Source organism: Coturnix japonica, chromosome 26, assembly GCF_054131305.1.
Source record: "Coturnix japonica strain WE chromosome 26, WE-NBRP24, whole genome shotgun sequence".
NCBI classification, from domain to species: domain Eukaryota; kingdom Metazoa; phylum Chordata; class Aves; order Galliformes; family Phasianidae; genus Coturnix; species Coturnix japonica.
Genome location: NC_140688.1, coordinates 5,451,441 through 5,470,723, shown reverse-complemented (window position 1 = coordinate 5,470,723; position 19,283 = coordinate 5,451,441). Strand labels below are relative to the sequence as shown.

At 48.5% G+C, this 19,283-nt stretch overlaps 1 protein-coding gene and 1 long non-coding RNA gene across 3 annotated transcripts; one reads left to right on the top strand and one right to left on the bottom strand.

Moving 5' to 3' along the window:
- Nucleotides 1-1,203: 1,203 nt before the first annotated feature.
- LOC146756754 (uncharacterized) lies at nucleotides 1,204-7,978 on the bottom strand. 2 transcript variants are annotated; one of them, XR_014937341.1, is made up of 5 exons: nucleotides 5,612-7,978; nucleotides 5,473-5,537; nucleotides 5,179-5,254; nucleotides 3,840-4,997; nucleotides 1,204-1,334 (listed from the first exon to the last, which is right to left on the bottom strand). It is a non-coding gene; the product is annotated as an uncharacterized LOC146756754 (long non-coding RNA). The 2 variants fall into 2 exon arrangements; XR_014937340.1 differs by having other exon boundaries at nucleotides 5,473-7,977.
- A 1,353-nt stretch (nucleotides 7,979-9,331) lies between these two features.
- On the top strand, nucleotides 9,332-18,331 carry LOC146756753 (uncharacterized). The gene is made up of 7 exons (XM_085524256.1): nucleotides 9,332-9,571; nucleotides 11,696-11,780; nucleotides 12,665-12,871; nucleotides 13,815-14,021; nucleotides 14,548-14,805; nucleotides 15,752-15,877; nucleotides 18,251-18,331. Exons 2-7 carry the CDS (start codon nucleotides 11,703-11,705, stop codon nucleotides 18,329-18,331), a joined length of 957 nt encoding a protein of 318 aa, XP_085380382.1. The 5' UTR covers nucleotides 9,332-9,571; nucleotides 11,696-11,702.
- Nucleotides 18,332-19,283: the final 952 nt, after the last annotated feature.

Here is a 19,283-nt window from a genome sequence, read left to right as displayed (position 1 = left end):
CTGACAGGGTTTGTTCTGCATGCTTCTGAGCAGGAGGCAGTTTGCAGAGCTGTGGTCCTCAGCGTGTGCCTCTGTCCTTCAGTCTCATTCACTGCTCTGTGTTCCCAGATGACAGTCTGAATTTTGGAATAAAAACACTTGAAGAAATTAAACTGAAGAAACAAAAGGATAAAACCAAACAACAAAGTGGTGAGTTCATATGCCCTACTTTGTTATCCTTCTGATAATACTCAGATAGCTGGCACTGTGTTGGGGAATAGAGCTGTGCAGTGGTTGTTGCACATTGGACAGTAGTGAGTAACAAATGCGCTTTGGTCTTTGTGACGGTTCTGTCAGGTTTGCTTTTGTTGTTGGCAGTGGCTTTTCTTTTTCTTGTTGTAAACACTGTCTGTTTGTTCACTTGGATCAGAAGGGCCTTCAGGAGCTCCTGCTCATCTGCTCCAATCTCAGACTGTTCCTGTGCCTAAGAAGGAGAATGTGCGGACACTGGTCAGAACTGTGACGCTGTCTGCAAAGCAGGGTAATGATGAGTACCTTTGCTTCCATTTGGTGGCTCCTAAGTGGAATGGATAAATTACAATTGGGACTTACCCTGAGTGCATTACAGTTGCAATATTATTTTCTGTCAGGGCTGTCAAAGTGGTGTCTTTTGGGTGTCTTTGTTTTGGGTGGGAAATGGGCTCACAAGACAGTAATTCTGTTGGTTTCTGTCAAATAAGCACTTTGTTTTTCTTTGTTTTAGGGGAGAAGCCTGTGATTCGACTGAATATTGCTGATAAACCTGGAAAACAGGAATCCTCTGTAGGTAAGGGCTGCTTGTGAGCTGCTGTTTGGCTGCCTCCACGCAAATGGGAGGGCACTGCTGAAGCAGGAGGGAGGAAAGTGTGTCGTGGGTCTGTGATGACTCCATGTGGCACACAAGTGTAGCAGCTGAAAGGTGAATTTGAGAACATACACTTGGAGAAACCAAAGTTTGAGGTTGACTTGTAAAAATCTTTCTCCAAAGGAATTATCTTAGGAATGTTGTTGTTTTCTCTCTGTAGCTGATGTCAGTGGCCTTCCGCTGAAATGCAGCCTTGCAGAAAGGCTGGGGAAGAAGATCAAGATTGACAGAGCACCAAGGAGAGGTAAATGGTCATTGGTGTTTGCTGCACAGATTCTCTAGGCTTTCTGCTTGTTCTTTCCTGGGAGCGTTCTCTTTGCGTGCTTGCTAAAGTCTTCATCACTGGGATTTGAAGTTCCTTTCCCTGCCCCGTTTTGAAACGTGAACACAGAGCTGGCATTTATGCAGCATCCCTGGTTTGTTCCGTTCTGTAGTTCAAGGCATGAAGTCTCTGAAGGAGAGACAGGGACATACTTGTGCTCAGATAGATAATAACTAGGTATTACACCTGCTTTCCCCTTTTTCCTTCTCATGAATTTAGACCACTTCCACAGAGCCCTAAATGTTAATTTGAAAGGGAAAAATGGGACTGGTTTTCAAAATATAGGACAGGTGGCTTAGAAGAGAAAACTGCAGAGTGAAGCTGTCCTGCGATGCGCTGCTGGGAACACTCATATTCTGTAATATTATGAAAAATCTGGAAACTTAAGCTCTCTTTGGACTCTCATTTAATCATTATGCTTCTCCTTTCTTGATGATGGCAGAGAAGGGTGCCAAGCCAGCAGGGGAGATCCATGTCAAGACTCTGGAAGAGATCCGTCTTGAGAGAGCGAATCAGCGAGGAGAAACCCCAGCTGCCCCCCAGGCAGAAGGGTGCTGTAAGGTGGAGGATCCCAGCTCCAGGGTGAGGCCTTCCCCTGCAGTTCACATCAAAACCTACTCGGAAGCCCTGGCTGAAAGGAAACACAAAGGACTGGAGGAAGAGAAGCAAAAAGTAGAAGAGCTTCTTACTGAGAAGAGAGCTGAGGGTAAATGCAAGAACAAGAGAATTTTCCCTCCACCTGGGCCGGGTAAAGTGAAACTGGAAGAGCCACGGCGTAAAATCAAGCGATTGGAAGAAGTTCATATTAAAACCTTGGAAGAAATCAAGCAGGAGAAAGCCCTGCGGATGCAGCAGATCACAAAGCCAGCAGGTAAGGAGGTGCTTCACTGTCTGCTCTGCCGAAGTGCTTCCCCTGTCAAGCAAATGGAGTTTGCTTAGAATTGCCTGGGCTGTTTCTTACAACATGCAAAGGCAGGAAGTGCCAGGATGTCCATCCATGTGTTTTTCCATTGAATCCGTGGTGTCTGCCTGCTTCATTCTGGAGAATTCATTCGCTGTGAGGTTTTGTAATTCAGTTTCTCCTGTACTTTCTTTCTGCCATGTTTTTGGTGTGGCATGTTCTGTGTGTTGATGCCAAGGTTGCCTTCATCTTTGGCGTGTGTTGCTTAGTTCGATATGTAAATGTGTTTGTAAAGCATGGATTGAGTTTTTAACATGGGAGCCAACCTCTGTCAGAAAGGTCAGGGGGGTGAGTTATTCACTGGGGAGGTGAGAGAGGCTTCGTGAAGAGACAGCATGTGAAGGAGGGAAGAGCTTGGATACTGTATGGACTGCGTGATGTCGCCTGTCTGTGCTTTGTTATTGAATGTGAGGAAATAAGCACATGGAGGAAACACTGGCACTCAGGTTTCTTTCTATGCTTGCTGTTGACCAAATGATTTTCATTTTCCTTGTTTTAAAGCACCTGGAAGAGAAGAGGAAAAGACTGCAGAATGGAGCAGGGCTGCTCCCAAAGCTGTCTCTGCACCCGCAGAGGTGAGTCCCTTCTGTAGATGGACACAGTGACACAATTTCTTCACATGTTCTCATGTCTCACTGCTCACCATGTGCCACCATCATGAGTGCATTCCTACCTTCCTGCCTTTGGTGAAGAGCTGCAGCCATGTTTCACAATCCTGATACTTTCAATGGCTTTCCCAGACAGCTTTGCACTCCTCAAACTCAGAATTGATCTGATTGTATCTGGCAGTGAGGCAGTAACCCTGCTGGCACCAGGTACAACTTGTGAGGTTAACGTGGGGGGCACTGGATACAAAAAGGCCACGACGGCTTCGTGTTCAATGAAATCAGAGTGTGGGTGGATGTTGTGTAGGGGAACAGGAATGACTTTCTGTTGCTCAGATAGAATGTGGTAGGTAACAACTCCAGTACTGCGCTGATTTAAACGAGCTTGCTTTGTTAATTGCACACGTTTGAAACAGTGTTTTCACAGCAAAGCATGGATCTTGTTATATGCAGGCATTTATGAAAGGGTCAGTGACCCAAGTGACAGGAATGTACTGTTCCAGGTGCAGCCGTTTTTGCAATATCTCCAATCTGATTTCCTTCATACACTCCCCCTGGTGTTTGTTCTGATTTTGCACTTACTTTATTTCTTTTTAGCCCTGGGATCAGAGTACACCAAATTCTAGAGCTCAAGCAAAGAGCCTTGAGGGGACAATAAAGGAGAAGCTGCAGCTGAGACAACCAGAGAAGCTGAAGAAGGAAGTGGCTGCTGTGCCGGCTGCTGCTGAAGAAACAGACAAAGGTAAAAGTGCAGAGCTTAGCAGTCCTGAATCCACCCTTCATGGTCAGCTTATCAGCTTGCAAAGGCCTAAGTGAAATCTCAGCACGGTGGGCACCAGCATTGCCAGGGAAACCATCAGCCCAACCTCAGGAGCAGAGAACTATGAATGAGTGTTGAGTGTGAGGTGGTCCTCGGAAGTAAAGGGACCTGAGTGCTCATGGTGGGTGCGTGCCTTTGCTTAGTGCTAGAAAGGGAAATGCTTATTTTCTTAGTTCACTTGTGTTCCTTCCAGCCAGACTTCAGCTTGAGAACGAGGGACAGACAGTGGCACTGAGCTGCAGACTTACCTGTGTGATAAACCCCTGGATGTATTTTGTGGGTCTGTTGTGGCTTGCACAGCGTCTGGTTGCACACTCTTGTCTGTAGCTCCTGCTTTTTCCTTTCTCTAGAGGGACCATGTATTGCTTTCTCCTGCTGTATGGCTGTTTCCCTTGTCTGGGTTATAATATGGTGTAGCTGTGCAGTTTCTTTGTTCCTTTGGTTGGACTGTTGGTATGCAGCACTTACTGTGGAAGATATTGCTGAGATTTATGGAAAGAGCAATGTAATTTTGCTGGCCGGATGTATTTAACTGTGGAGAAGAGCTGTGGGAATGACAGGACAACCTGGACTCATCTCAAGGCACAATTGTACCAGCTCTCTCTTCTTCCTGTAGCCAAGGCCAATGTGTGTGAGAAGCCTTGGGATGGCAAAGCCAGCAGCCCCACGAAGCGAGCAAGGAAGCAGAAGGCTGCTGAGATCTCTCCTTCTGCTGTGGCAGCTGTGAATCCTCGGAGAAGCACTGAAGAAGAGGAGCCTCCAGCTAAAAAAGCTAAAATAGCAGCTTTGGTAAGGAGGGGAGGAAGTGTCAGTGCTGTCCTGGTCAGGCTTACTGTTAACGTCCTTCAGGAGCCCCTTGGCCCCCATGTTGGGTTAAGGCTCAGCAGTGCTGAAGGAGAAGTGCTGCAGAGGAAGGATCTCCTGAGCAATCATTGACTTTGTCTTCCTTCTTTCCAGACTGCTGCTCCAGCACTGCCGGAGGTCAGCCTGCTCACCAAGGCTGTAGAAGTTGACCTTGAAAAGTTCATCTCGGAATTCTTAGAGGAAATGGAAGGACAATATGACTTGGAGCTGGAGAAGGATGTGGATGAACTCCATCTTGAACTTTCCGAGATGATTGACAGTATAACTGAGTAGTCTTATAGTATATATATATATATATATATATAAATATTTTAAAAGGCTTCACAATGAGTCTTAAAGCACAGCTGAACTGGTAAAAGATTGGCAGACTACATTCCATTGTCCTGAGTTTTCCTGCTGGTCAGAGTTGAGGTCCTGTGCATCCATTCCCTGCTCCTGGTTGGCTCCTTTCAGCAGCAAGAGGACAAAGCAGTTCTGTGACAGCCCAGAAGGACGTCCATCCAGAAGGAGAACCCACGTCTCCTCGCCCGCTCCTTCTTCTCCTGTAGGTGAAGATGGGGCAGAGATGGAGGTCAGGGTCTGCTGCATAGCAGGGGGATCATGCAGGACTCGGGAGCCCAGCAGCACAACAGTGCTGGAAGGAGCCCTGTCCTCAAGGAGACCCCATTGCATGGGGAGACCACTGTTGGATGGGGTGAGGGTGCTGTGTGTTCTGCCCCTTACCAGCTGTGCCTCCACCAGCTCCAGCAGCACAGCCCCAGGCTCACACTCCACCTCCAGCTCCATCTGATGCTGTTGCCTGTGTTGAACAAGGCTTGGTTGGAGTCTATCACCACGGGGGGCTCCCCAGCACTGTGTGCCCACCCCCCAGGGCTGGGATGGGGCTGCTCTGTCACACCGTGCAGTAAACAGAGCCCCATCTCCAGCAGCACTGCAGTCCCATTGCTGCCCCAGGTGTGTCAGAGACCCCCGTGTGCAGGCGTGGGGTGCAGGGTCCCATGGGTGGGTCCCACTCACCAGGCACCCTCCAGCTCCAGCTCCTCCCGCTCCTCTCACAGGCGCTGTTTCTCCCTGCGCAGCACCTGGAAGACAAAAACATGAGCTCCAGGTCCACAACATGGGGGTGGGCAGCCCCCCACCCCTTCCCTCAACCCACCACACACACTATCTCCATTTCCTCTGTCTCAGCCTTCAGCTGCTCTTCCAGCTGGGCAATGAGCTGCTTCTCCTGCAAGACAAAGCGTGTACCACCAGGGGTGGCTGCGTTGGGTCCCATTCGGCCATGGGGGACGGGGGGGCTCATCTGGGGCAGATGTGACCTCCCCCCTTAATATGGGGGCTTGGGGGGTGGTTAAAGGTGAGTTAATGGGGTTTAATGGGGTTTACTAGGGATTAATAGGGATTTATTAGGGATCAATAGCAGTTAATAGGGATTAATAGGGATTAATAGGGGTTAATAGGGGTTTAATAGGGATTATTAGGGGTGTAATGGGGATTTATTAGAGATTAATAGGGATTAATAGGGGTTTAATAGTAATTTATTAGGAATTAATGGGGGTTTAATGGGGTTTAATGGAGGTTAATGGGGGTTTAATGGGAATTAATAGGGGTTATTAGGGGTTATTAGTGGGTTAATAGGGGATTAATGGGCTTAATAGGGGTTTAATAGGGATTTATTAGGGATTAATAGGGATTAATAGGCATCAATAGGGGTTATAAGTGAGTTAACATGGGATTAATAGGGGTTAATGGGGGTTTAATGGAGATTAATAAGGATTTATTAGAGATTAATAGGGATTAATAGGGGTTTAATGGGGATTAATAGAAAATTAATAGGGAATAATAGGGATTAATAGGGAATTAATAGAGGTTAATGGGGATTAATAGAGATTTATTAGGGATTAATAGGGATTAATAGGGGATTAATAGGTTGTAATGGGGATTAATAGGGATTTATTTGGGATTAATAGGGGATTTATTAGAGATTAATGGGGTTTAATGCGGGTATAAGGGGGTTTATTAGGGATTTAATAGGAATTAAAAGGGATTAATAGGGGTGTAATGTGGATTAATAGGGATTTATTAGTAATTTAATATATGGATTAATATGGATTAATAGAATTAATAAGGATTAATAGGGATTATTAGGGCTAATAATTATTAGGGCTATTAATTATTAGGGCTATTAATTAATTAATTATTAGGGCTATTAATGCCATTACTAGGGCTATTAATTATTCAGTCTATTAATTAATTATTCCGGCTATTGATTAGGATTATTAATTAATTATTTATTGATTATTAATTATTAGGCTAATTAACTGCATCTTTTCTCTTTCCAGGTCCATATCGACGACGGAGCGACTTCCGCCCCCCCCTAATTAGTTAATTAATGATTAATTAATTAATGACCTGCCATTATATAATTAATCCATTAATCGAGGCCTCATTAGCACTTAATAACAGGGACCGGGAAAGGGGGCGGGGCTATGTAAATCAGGTCAATGGCTCATGAATATATAATCATATGCTAATGAGGTCTCACTGTTAGCTGATTTGGCGTGGTGGGGTTTGAAAAAGCCACGCCCCCTTCATTTGCATAATTAATGCGCACGCGTTAACAAAGCTGGTGCCCGATTGGTCGGCGTCTTGTTCTTCCTTCGTTCCGATGGGGTTAATATTTGGGGGGGGGGGGTGTTTAATTAAGGCATTAATTAAGAGGTTAATTAAGGGGTTAATTATGGGGTTAACGAGGGTCGATGTGTGGCCGGAGGTGGGGGGGAGGGGGAGATGATGGATGCTGTTGGATGAGAATAAAGATGGCGGAAGAGCGACAGGGTCTGGTGTTATTGGGGGGGGTATGGGGTATATGGGGGGGATGGAGCCTATAAGACCCTATAGACCCCATAGGACCCCATAAAAATCAATAGGACCCCATAAGAATCCCATAGGACTCCATAGGACCCATAAGTCCCTATAAGACCCCATAGGACCCCATAGACTCCATAGGACCCCACAGACCCCATAAGACCCTATAAGACCCCATAGGAACCAATAGGACCCTATAAGACCCCATAGAACCCCATAGGAACCAATACGACCCCATAGAATCCCATAGGAACCAATAGGACCCTATAAGACCCCATGATACCCCATAGAACCCATAAGTCCCTATAAGACCCCATAAGACACCATAGAACCCCATAGAGACCCCATAGGACCCCATAGAACCTCATAAGTCCCCATAGAACCCCATAGGACCCCAAAAGACCCCATAGGAATGAATAGGACCCCATAAACCCCATAGAAACCATAAGTCCCTACAAGACCCCATAGGACCCCATAGGAAACAATAGGACCCCATAAGACTCCATAGGAATCAATAGGACCCCATAAGACCCCATAGGAATCAATAGGACCCCATAGAACCCAATAAGATCCCGTAGAACCCCATAAGACCCCATAAGTCCCTATAATACCCCATAGGACCCCATAGACTCCATAGGACCCCACAGACCCCATAAGACCCTATAAGACCCCATAGGAACAAATAGGACCCCATAAGACCCCATAGGAATCAATAGGACCCCATTAGAAGCCGTAAGACCCCATAAGAACCAGTAAGACCTCATAAGACCCCATAGAAACCAATAGGACTCCATAGGAATCAAAAGGACCCTATAAGACTCCATTGACCCCATAAGACCCCATAAGATCCCATAGGACCCCAAAGGAATCAATAGGACCCCATAAGACACCAGAGACCCCATAGGAACCAATAGGACCCCATAGAACCCAATAGAACGCCATAAGACCCCATAGGACTCCATAAACCCCATAGAAATCAATAGGATCATTAGAAACCATAAGACCCCATAAGAACCAATAGGACCTCATAAGACCCCATAAGACCCCATAGGAACCCATAGGATCCCATAAGACCCCATAGGAATCAATAGGACCCCATAGAACCCCATAAGAGACCCCATAAGACCCCATAGGACCCCATAAGACTCCATAGGAACCAATAGGACCCCATAGAACCCCATAAGAGACCCCATAAGACCCCATAGAACCCATAGGAATCCGTAGAACCCCATAGAACACTATAAGACCCAATAGGAACCAATAAGACCCCATAAGACCCCATAGGACCCCATAGGATTCAAGAGGACCCCATAGAACCCCATAGAACCCCATAGGAATCAATAGGACCCCATAAGACCCCATAGGAACCAATAGGACCCCATAAGACCCCAACAGAACCCTATGGGATCCCATTAAACCCAATAGGATGCCATAAGACCCCATAGGACTTCATAGACCCCATAGGACCCCATAGGAATCAATAGGACCCCAAAAGACCCCATAAACCCCATAGGACCCCATAGAACCCATAAGTCCCTATAAGACCCCATAGGACCCCATAGGACCCCATAGGACCCCATAAGACACCATAGAACCCCATAGAACCCCATAAGACCCCATAGGACCCCATAGGAATCAATAGAACCCTATTAGACACCATAAGACCCCATAGAACCCCATAAGATCCCATAGAACCTCATAAGTCCCCATACAACCCCATAGGACCCTATAAGACCCCATAGGAATGAATAGGACCCTATAAGACCCCATAGAACCCCATAGGACCCCATAGAACCCCATAGGACCCCATAATACCCCATAGGACCCCATATAAACCCCATAGGACCCCATAATACCCCATAGGACCCCATATAAACCCCATAGGACCCCATAGGACCCCATAAGACCCCATAGGGCCCCATTAGACCCCATAAACCCCATATGACCCCATAGGACCCTATAAGACCCCATAGGACCCCATAAGATCCCATAGGACCCCATAAGACCCCATAGGAACCAATAGGATCCTATAAGACCCCATAAGACCCCATAGACCCCATAAACCCCATAAGACCCCATAGAACCCCATAAGGGGAAGGAAGGAGCCCCAAATTCCCCTTATTAACCAATCAAACGAAGCTTTTCCTGGTCTTTCAACCAATCAGAGCTCTCCTCCAGCCCTCATTTGCATACGGCTGAGGCAATAGTTACACAGCACTAACGGCTTCATCCTATAGGAGGATATAGGGTGAGACTATGGGGTCTATGGGGTCTTATAGGGTTTTATGGGGTGTATGGGGTCTTATGGGGTCCTATGGGGTCTTATGGGGTCTCTATGGTGTCTCTATGGGGTCTTATGGGTTCATATGGGGTCCTATAGGGTCTTATGGGGTTCTATGGGGTCTTATTAATTCCTATGGGGTCCTACGTGGTCTTATGGTTCCTATGGGGTCCTATGGGGTCTTATAGGGTCCTATGGGGTCCTATGGGGTCCTATGGGGTCTTATGGGGTCTATGGGGTCTCTATGGGGTCTATGGGGTCTTATGGGGTCTCTATGGGGTCTTATGGGGTTTTATGGTGTCCTATGGGGTCCTATGGAGTCTTATGGTGTCTATGGGGTCTCATTGGTTCCTATGAGATCCTATAGATTCCTATTGGTTCCTATGTGGTCTTATGGGGTCTTATGGTGTCCTATGGGGTCTTATGGGGTCTCTATGGGGACTTATGGGGTTCTATGGGGTCTTATGGGGTCCTAGGGGATCCTATGGTGTTTCATGGGGTCTATGGGGTCTTATGGGGTCCTATGGGGTCTCTATGAAGTCCTATGGGGTCTTATGGGGTCTCTATGGGGTCCTATGGGGTCTCTATGGGTTCTTATGGGGTCTATGGGGTTCTATGGGGTCTCATTGGTTCCTATGAGATCCTATAGATTCCAATTGGTTCCTATGGGGTCTTATAGGGTCTCTATGGGGTCCTATGGGGTCTTATGGGGTCTCTATGGGGTCCTATGGGGTCTCTATGGGGTCTTATGGGGTCTTATGGGTTCCTATGGGGTTTTATGGGGTCTATGGGGTCTATGGGGTCTGTGGGGTCTTATGGGGTCCTACGGGGTCTATGGGGTGTTATGGGGTCTTATGGGGTCTTATGGGGTTTTATGGGGTCTATGGGGTCTTATGGGGTCCTATGGGGTCTTATGGGGTCTCTATGGGGTCTTATGGGGTCCTATGGGGTCCTATAGCGTCTTATGGGGTCCGAATGGTTCCTATTGATTTCTATGGGGTCCTATTGATTCCTATGTGGTCTCTATGGGGTCTTATGGGGTCTATAGGGTCTTATGGGGTCTTATGAGGTTCTATAGAATCTATGGGGTCTTATGGAGTCCTATTGATTCCTATGGGGTCTTATACGATCCTATGGGGTCCTATGGGGTCTTATGGGGTCTGTATGGGGTCTTATGGGGTCAATGGGGTCTTATGGGGTCCTATGGGTTCTATGGGGTCATATGGGGTTCTATGGGGTGCTATGGGGTCTTATGGGGTCCTATGGGGTCCTATGGGGTCTATGGGGTTTATGGGGTCTCTATGGGGACTTATGGGGTCCTATGAGGTTCTATGGGGTCTATGGGGTCTTATGGGGTCTAATGGGGTCCTATGGGGTCTTACAGGGTCTTATAGGGTCTATGGGGTCTTATGGGGTCCTATTGCTTTCTATTGATTCCTATGGGGTCATATTGCTTCCTATGGGGTCTTATGGGGTCTTATGGGGTCCTATGGGGTCTTATGGGGTCTTATGGGGTCTATGGGTCTTATGGGGCCTTATGGGGTCTTATGGGGTCCTATGGGGTCGTATTGGTTCCTATGGGGTCCTATGGGGTCTTATGGGGTTTATGGGGTCTTATGGGGTCCTATGGGGTCCCATGGGGTCTTAAGGGGTCTTATTGCTTCCTATAGGGTCTAATGGGGTCCTATGGGGTCTTATGGGCTCTCAATGGGGTCTTATGGAGTCGTATTGGTTCCTATGGGGTCCTATGTGGTCTCTATGGGGTCTTATGGGGTCTTATGGTGTCCTATAGGGTCCTATGGGGTCCTATTAATTCCTATGGGGTCCTATTTTTTCCTATGGGGTCTTACGTGGTCCTCCAAGGCCATAGAGTTGGAGGGCCGGGGGGGATAGGAGGCTCCTCCAGGATCATAGAGTTGTAGGCTGAGGGGATATTAAGTCCTCCAAGGCCATAGAGTTGAAAGGGAAGGGGGGATAGGAGCCTCCTCCGAGCCCCGTAGCTTAACTAGGCCTCTAACACCCCCATTCAGCCCTTAATTAACCCAATTAAACCCTTAATTAACCCAATTAAGCTTTAATTAACCTCATTAGAGCTAAGATGGACAATGAGGCCTTCGAGATGGGACCCGAGGAACCCGTCGGGTCCCGGAAGGGAAAAGATGGACACCATAAAGAGGTAAGGATTGGGGTGAGGCCTAGTGAGGCCTAGCGAGGCCTAGTGACAACTCTATAGAGTTCCTATGGGGTCTTATGGGGTCTCTATGGGGACTTATGGGGTCCTATGGGGTCTATGGGGTCTCTATGGGGTCTTATGGGGTCCTATGGGATCCTATGGGGTCTTATGGGGTCCTATGGGGTCTTATAGGGACTTATGGGTTGTATGAGGTCATATGGGTTTCTATGGGGTCTTACTAGTGAGACCTAGTAAGGCCTAGTGAGTCCTAGCGAGGCCTACCTAGGCCTACCTAGGCCTATCATGGCCAACCTTGGCTTGGATTGGATTGGATTGGATTGGCCTAGCACGGCCATCTTGGGCCTACCTTGGCCTACCTAGGCCTGGATTGGATTGGATTGGATTGGATTGGCCTAGCACAGCCATCTTGGGCCTAACTTGGCCTACCTTGGCCTGAATTGGATTGGATTGGCCTAGCACGGCCATCTTGGGCCTACCTTGGCCTACCTAGGCCTGGATTGGATTGGATTGGATTGGCCTAGCACAGCCATCTTGGGCCTAACTTGGCCTACCTTGGCCTGGATTGGATTGGATTGGCCTAGCACGGCCATCTTGGGCCTACCTTGGCCTACCTAGGCCTGGATTGGATTGGATTGGATTGGCCTAGCACGGCCATCTTGGGCCTATCATGGCCTACCTAGGCCTGGATTGGATTGGATTGGCCTAGCATGGCCATCTTGGGCCTAGCATGGCCTACCTTGGCCTAGCTTGGCCTAACTAGGCCTAACTGGGCCTAGCATGGCCTACCTTGGCCTACCTTGGCCTAACTAGGCCTAACTAGGCCTAGCATGGCCTATCTTCTTTGTCCCCTCCCCCCCATATCCAAGATGGCGCCCGAGTGGGGCAGGAGATCCCTATGGAAGCTGTTCGGCCTCTGCCTGTTGGCCAGCTCCATTATGACCGCCGTGGGGCTGGGAAGCTTGAGCGTCATCAATAGGAAGGCGATTAACGAGTTGCGTGTTAACAAGGTGGTTAATGAGGTGGAGGGGGACAAAGGACGGCTCCGGTTCGTGTATAGGATGGGGATGTCGGAGGTAAGTGGATGGGGGGGATATGGGGTGGGGGGAGGAAGTGGGGGGGAAAAAAGTAGGGGAGAGGAAATAGGGGGGGATATAGGGGGGAAATAAGGGGGAAAGAGGAAGTATGGGGGATATAGGGGGGAAATAAGGGGGGAAGAGGAAGTAGGGGGGGATATAGGGGGGAAATAAGGGGGGAAGAGGAAGTAGAGGGGGATATAGGGGGGAAATAAGGGGGGAAGAGGAAGTGGGGGGATATAGGGGGAGAAGAAGTGGGGGAGGAAGTGAGGAGGAAGTGGAAGTGGGGAGGAGGAAGAGGAAGGGAGGGAGGAAGAGGAAGTGGGAGGGGAAGGGGAAGAGGAAGTGGGGAGGAAGAGGAAGGGAATGGGAAAAGGGAGGGGAATAAGAGGGGGAAGGGAAGAAGGAAGAGGAAGAGGAAGAGGAAGAGGAAGAGGAAGAGGAAGAGGAAGAGGAAGAGGAAGAGGAAGAGGAAGGAAAAGACAAAGTGGGAGGGAAGAGGATGTGTGGGGGGGAAGTGGGGAGGAAGTGGGGAGGAAGTGGGAGGGGAGAGGAGAGGAAGTAAGAGTGGAAGGGAGGAAGGGGAGGGGAAGAGGAAGTGGGGGGGGTATAGAGGGGAGAGGAAATGGAAGGGGAAAAGAAAGCGGGAGGGGAGAGGAAATGGACTTATGGGCTTATGGGGTCCTATAGGGCCCTATGGGGTCTTATGGGGTCCTATTGCTTCCTATTGATTCCTATGGGGTTTATGGGGTCTTATGAGGTCCTATGGGGTCTGATGGGGTCCTATTGATTCCTATGGGGTTTATGGGGTCCTATGGGGTCTTATGGGGTCCTATGGGGCTTATGGGGTCCTATAGGGTCCTATGGGGTATCTTCTTCCTTTCCTATGGGAAGGGGAAGGGGAGGGGGAAGAGGAAAGGGAATAAGCCCATTTCCTTTCCAGCCACAACGCTACCCCGGAGGTGAAATCCAATGGGCGACGTACCGGCTGGATCCCAAGTGTTATCCGGATCAAGAAGCTCGCGTCTTCGCTCAAAGCCTCCACGAGCATCAAGCCAAAATGAGCCTGGCTTTAATCAGGATCAAACCTGGAGCGCTTCGGGTCCCCCACTGGCATTTTAATGCCAACGTCCATGGCTACGTGGTGCAGGTAGGCCGCAGCCTTTGGTTTAGCTTCCACATCCTCTTTCTCTCTTCCACCTTTAAGAATATACTTCCTTTTCCTCTATGGCTTCATTTAACCCTTATTCCCCTACCTTGTAATCCATTTACCTCGTGGGTCTACCCTAAAACCCTATAGGATTTGGCCATATTATATAGGGGTGGCCCATGTTAATTGGGGGTGGCCTTTGGTTTTACTTCCACTTCCTCTTTCTCTCTTCCACCTTTAATCCTATACTTCCTCTTCCTCCTTGGCTTCATCTAGCCCTTCCTCCCCCACCTTATAACCCTTTACCTCGTGGGTCAACCCTAAAACCCTATAGGATTTACCCTATATTCTATAGGGCACAACATGGATCTCGCTTTTCCTCCCACTTCCTCTTTCTCTCTTCCGCTTTTGAACCTACACTTTCGATTCCTCTCTCGCCTTATCCATCCCTTCTTTCCCCACCTTATAACCCCTTTACCTCGCGGGTCTACTCTAAATCTAATAGGATTTCCTCTATAATCTATAGGGCACGGCCTGGATCGGCATCGTCACCCCAACCAACGTCACTACCTACCGAGCCGAAGTCGGCCAGGTCCTTTTCTTCCCCCGGAACGTTCTTCATTGGATCCAAAACACGGAGGACGGGGGGGAAGGAAATAAAAGCCGGACCCCAAAAGAACTCGTCCTCGTTCTCTTTTATGGGACCCACGAGGAGCTGAAGACATTGGAGGTGGATGAGGCCGTTAATGGGACCCCAAATGAGGTCTTAATTGAGGCTTTACAGGTATGGGGGGGGGGGTGGAAAATGGGGGGTTTGGGGTTTTTTTGGAAGGTCCTAGAAGGGATTGAAGGGATTGAGGTGAAAGAGGGGACCCGGCCGGTTAAAATGGTGGTAGTTGCGTCTATCACGTTCCGTTGAGGAGATATAGGGTTTTATATGGGATGGTTGGGTGTTTCTATGAGGTTCCCTTGAGGAGATATAGGGTTTTATATGGGATTTGGGTCCTGGAAGGTTAATAATGGGGATTTGGGGTCATCTCATTGGGTTCTATGGGGGATTTGGGTCCTGGAAGGGGGATAAGAAGGAACTTGGGTCCTGGAAGGTTAATAATGGGGATTTTGGGTCTTCCCATTGGGTTCTATGGGGGATTTGGGTTCTGGAAGGGGGATAAGAAGGAACTTGGGTCCTGGAAGGTTAAAATGGAGGCGGTTGGGTGTTTCTATGGGGTTCCGTTGAGGAGATATAGGGTTTTATATGGGATTTGGGTCCTGGAAGGGGAAAAGGGAGGTAATAGGGTCTTCCCATTGGGTTCTATGGGGATTTGGGTCCTGGCAGGGTAAAAGGGAGGTAATAGGGTCTTCCCATTGGGTTCTATGGGGTTTTGGGTCCTGGAAGGGTAAAAGGGAGGTAATAGGGTCTTCCCATTGGGTTCTATGGGGTTTTGGGTCCTGGAAGGGTAAAAGTTGGTAATAGGGTCTTCCCATTGGGTTCTATGGGGCATTTGGGTCCTAGAAGGGTAAAAGGGAAGTAATAGGGTCATCCCATTGGGTTCTATGTGGGATTTGGGTCCTGGAAGGGTAAAAGGGAAGTAATAGGGTCTTCCCATTGGGTTCAATGGGGTTTTGGGTTTTGGAAGGGGAAAAGGGAGGAAATAGGGTCGTCCCATTGGGTTCTATGGGGGATTTGGGTCCTGGCAGGTTAATAACGGGGTTCTTTTGGGTCCTGGCAGCTTCGTAGTGTTCGGGATTGGATTGGAAGCTTCCAGAAGGTCCCGATCCTACAAAGCTTGAACCACCCCATTAATTTAAGTCAATTAGTGCGGGATGTTAATTACACCCAGGCGGATAACAAGCAAGTATGGCGGTATTTATATGACCTTAAAGGTAAGGACCCTATAAGACCCCATAGACCCCATATAACCCCATAAGACCCCATAACACTCCATAGACCCCATTATACCCCATAAGACCCCATAAGACCCAATAGACCCCATAAGACCCCATAAGACCCCATAGACCCCATAAGACCCCATAAGAACCCATAGAACCCATTAGACCCCATAAGACCCCATAGACCCCATAAGACCCCATAGAACCCATTAGACCCCATAAGACCCCATAGAACCCATTAGACCCCATAAGACCCCATAGACCCCATAAGATCCCATAAGACCCCATAGACCCCATTAGACCCCATAAGACACCATAAGACCCTATAGACCCCATAAGATCCCATAAGGCCCCATAGACCCCATTAGACCCCATAAGACACCATAGACACCAAAAGACCCCATAAGACCCTATAAGACCCCATAAGACCCCATAAGACCCCACAGACCCCATAAGACCCCATAAGACTCCATAGACCCCATTATACCCCATAAGACCCCATAAGACCCAATAGACCCCATAAGACCCCATAAGACCCCATAGACCCCATAAGACCCCATAAGAACCCATAGAACCCATTAGACCCCATAGACCCCATAAGACCCCATAGAACCCATTAGACCCCATAAGACCCCATAGACCCCATTAGACCCCATAGACCCCATAAGACCCCATAAGACCCCATAGACCCCATTAGACCCCATAAGACACCATAAACACCAAAAGACCCCATAAGACCCTATAAGACCCCATAAGACCCCATAGACCCCATTAGACCCCATAGACCCCATAGACCCCATAAGACCCCATAAGACCCATAGACCTCATAAGACCCCATAAGACCCAATAGACCCCATAAGACCCCATAAGACTCCATAGACCCCATTATACCCCATTATACCCCATAAGACCCCATAAGACCCAATAGACCCCATAAGACCCCATAAGACCCCATAGACCCCATAAGACCCCATAAGAACCCATAGAACCCATTAGACCCCATAGACCCCATAAGACCCCATAGAACCCATTAGACCCCATAAGACCCCATAGACCCCATTAGACCCCATAGACCCCATAAGACCCCATAGACCCCATTAGACCCCATAAGACACCATAGACACCAAAAGACCCCATAAGACCCTATAAGACCCTATAAGACCCCATAGACCCCATTAGACCCCATTAGACCCCATAGACCCCATAAGACCCCATAAGACCCATAGACCTCATAAGACCCCATAAGACCCAATAGACCCCATAAGACCCCATAAGACCCCATAGACCCCATAGACCCCATAAGACCCCATAGAACCCATTAGACCCCATAAGACCCCATAAGACCCCATTATTACCCTTCTAGGACCTTAAAGACCCCATAAGACCCCATTATTCCCCTTAGAGGACCTTAATAGACCCCATAAGACCCCATAGACCCCATTAGACCCCATTATTCCCATTCCAGGACCTTATAGACCCCATAAGACCCCATAGACCCCATTAGACCCCATTATTACCCTTCCAGGACCTTATAGACCCCATAAGACCCCATAGACTCCATAAGACCCCATTGACCCCCATTATTCCCCTTCTAGGACCTTATAGACCCCATAAGACCCATAGACCCCTAGACCCCATTATTCCCCTTCCAGGATCTTAATAGACCCCATAAGACCCCATAGACCCCATTAGATCCCATTAGACCCCATTATTCCCCTTCCAGGACCTTCTCAACCCCATAAGACCCCATAGACCCCATAAGACTCCATTATTCCCCTTCCAGGACCTTAATAACCCCCATTAACCCCCATTTTACCCTTCCAGGACCTTAATAGACCCAATAAGACCCCATTGACCCCATTATTACCCTTCCAGGACCTTAATAGACCCCATAAGACTCCATAAGACCCCATAGGACCCCATTATTACCCTTCCAGGACCTTAAAGACCCCATAAGACCCCATAGACCCCATAAGACTCCATTAAACCTCATTGACCCCCTTTATCTCCCTTCCAGGACCTTCTCAACACCATAAGACCTCATAGACCCCATTATTCCCCTTCCAAGACCTTAATAACCCCATAAGACCCCATAGACACCATGACCCCATTAAACCCCACTATTACCCTTCCAGGACCTTAAAGACCACATAGACCCCCATTATTACCCTTCCAGGACCTTAATAGACCCCATAAGACCCCATAGACCACATAAGACCCCATAAGACCCCATTAGACCCCATTCTTCCCCTTCCAGGACCTTAATACCCCCATATAATCCCATATTCCCCTTCCAGGACCCTTCCTTTAACCTTCCAGGACCTTTCTATCCCCCTTAGGTGCCCCTCCGGCACCATTTAATGGCGGAGTTTTCCATTGGGCTCCGTATCGACCTGCCAGGACCTGGATGGAACCAATGAATCTCATTTACATCCAGTCGCTCCTTCAGGTAACGCCTTTAAGCTGCCAGGACCTTGGAAGGGTCGGTTGCCAAATAGTGAGCTATTGGATTACATAGGAAACCGGTGTTGCCAAATAGTGAGCCATTGGAATGCATAGGTGCCAAATAAGGAGTCATTGGAATACATAGGGGCCCATCATTGCCAAATAGTGAGCCATTAAAAGACATAGGAAACCATACTTGCCAAATAGTGACCCATTGGATTACATAGGAAACCAGAGTTGCCAAATAGTGAGCCCTTAAGTTACATTGGAAACCGTAGTTGCCAAATAGTGATCCCTTGGATTACATAGAGTCCCATAGCTGCCAAATAGTAATCCATGGACCCCCATAGAGCCCCATAGAGCCCCATAGAACCCCATAGAGCCCCATAACCCCCCATAGGACCCCATAGAGTCCCATAGCCACCGCATAGGACCCTATAGACCCCCATAGAGCCCCATAGAGCCCCATAGGGATCCATTAGACCCCATAGACCCCCCATAGGACCCCCATAGAGCCCCATAGCTGCCAAATAGTGACCCATAGAGCCCCATAGGACCCCACAGACCCCCATAGCCACCCCATAGGACCCTATAGAGCCCCATAAGACCCCATAACCCTCCACTGGACCCCATAGAGCCCCATAGCTGCCAAATACAGACCCATTAGACCCCATAGAGTCCCATAGCACGCCATAACCCCCCATAGAACCCCATAGACCCCCATAGAACCGCCATAGGACCCCATAGGGCCCCATAGCTGCCAAATACAGACCCATTAGACCCCATAGAGCCCCATAGGACCCCATAGAGCCCCATAGACCCCATAACCCCCCATAGAACCCCATAGAGCCCCATAGCTGTCAAATAGTGATCCATTAGCCCCCATAGCTGCCAAATAGTGATCCATTGGACCCCATAGGACCCCTA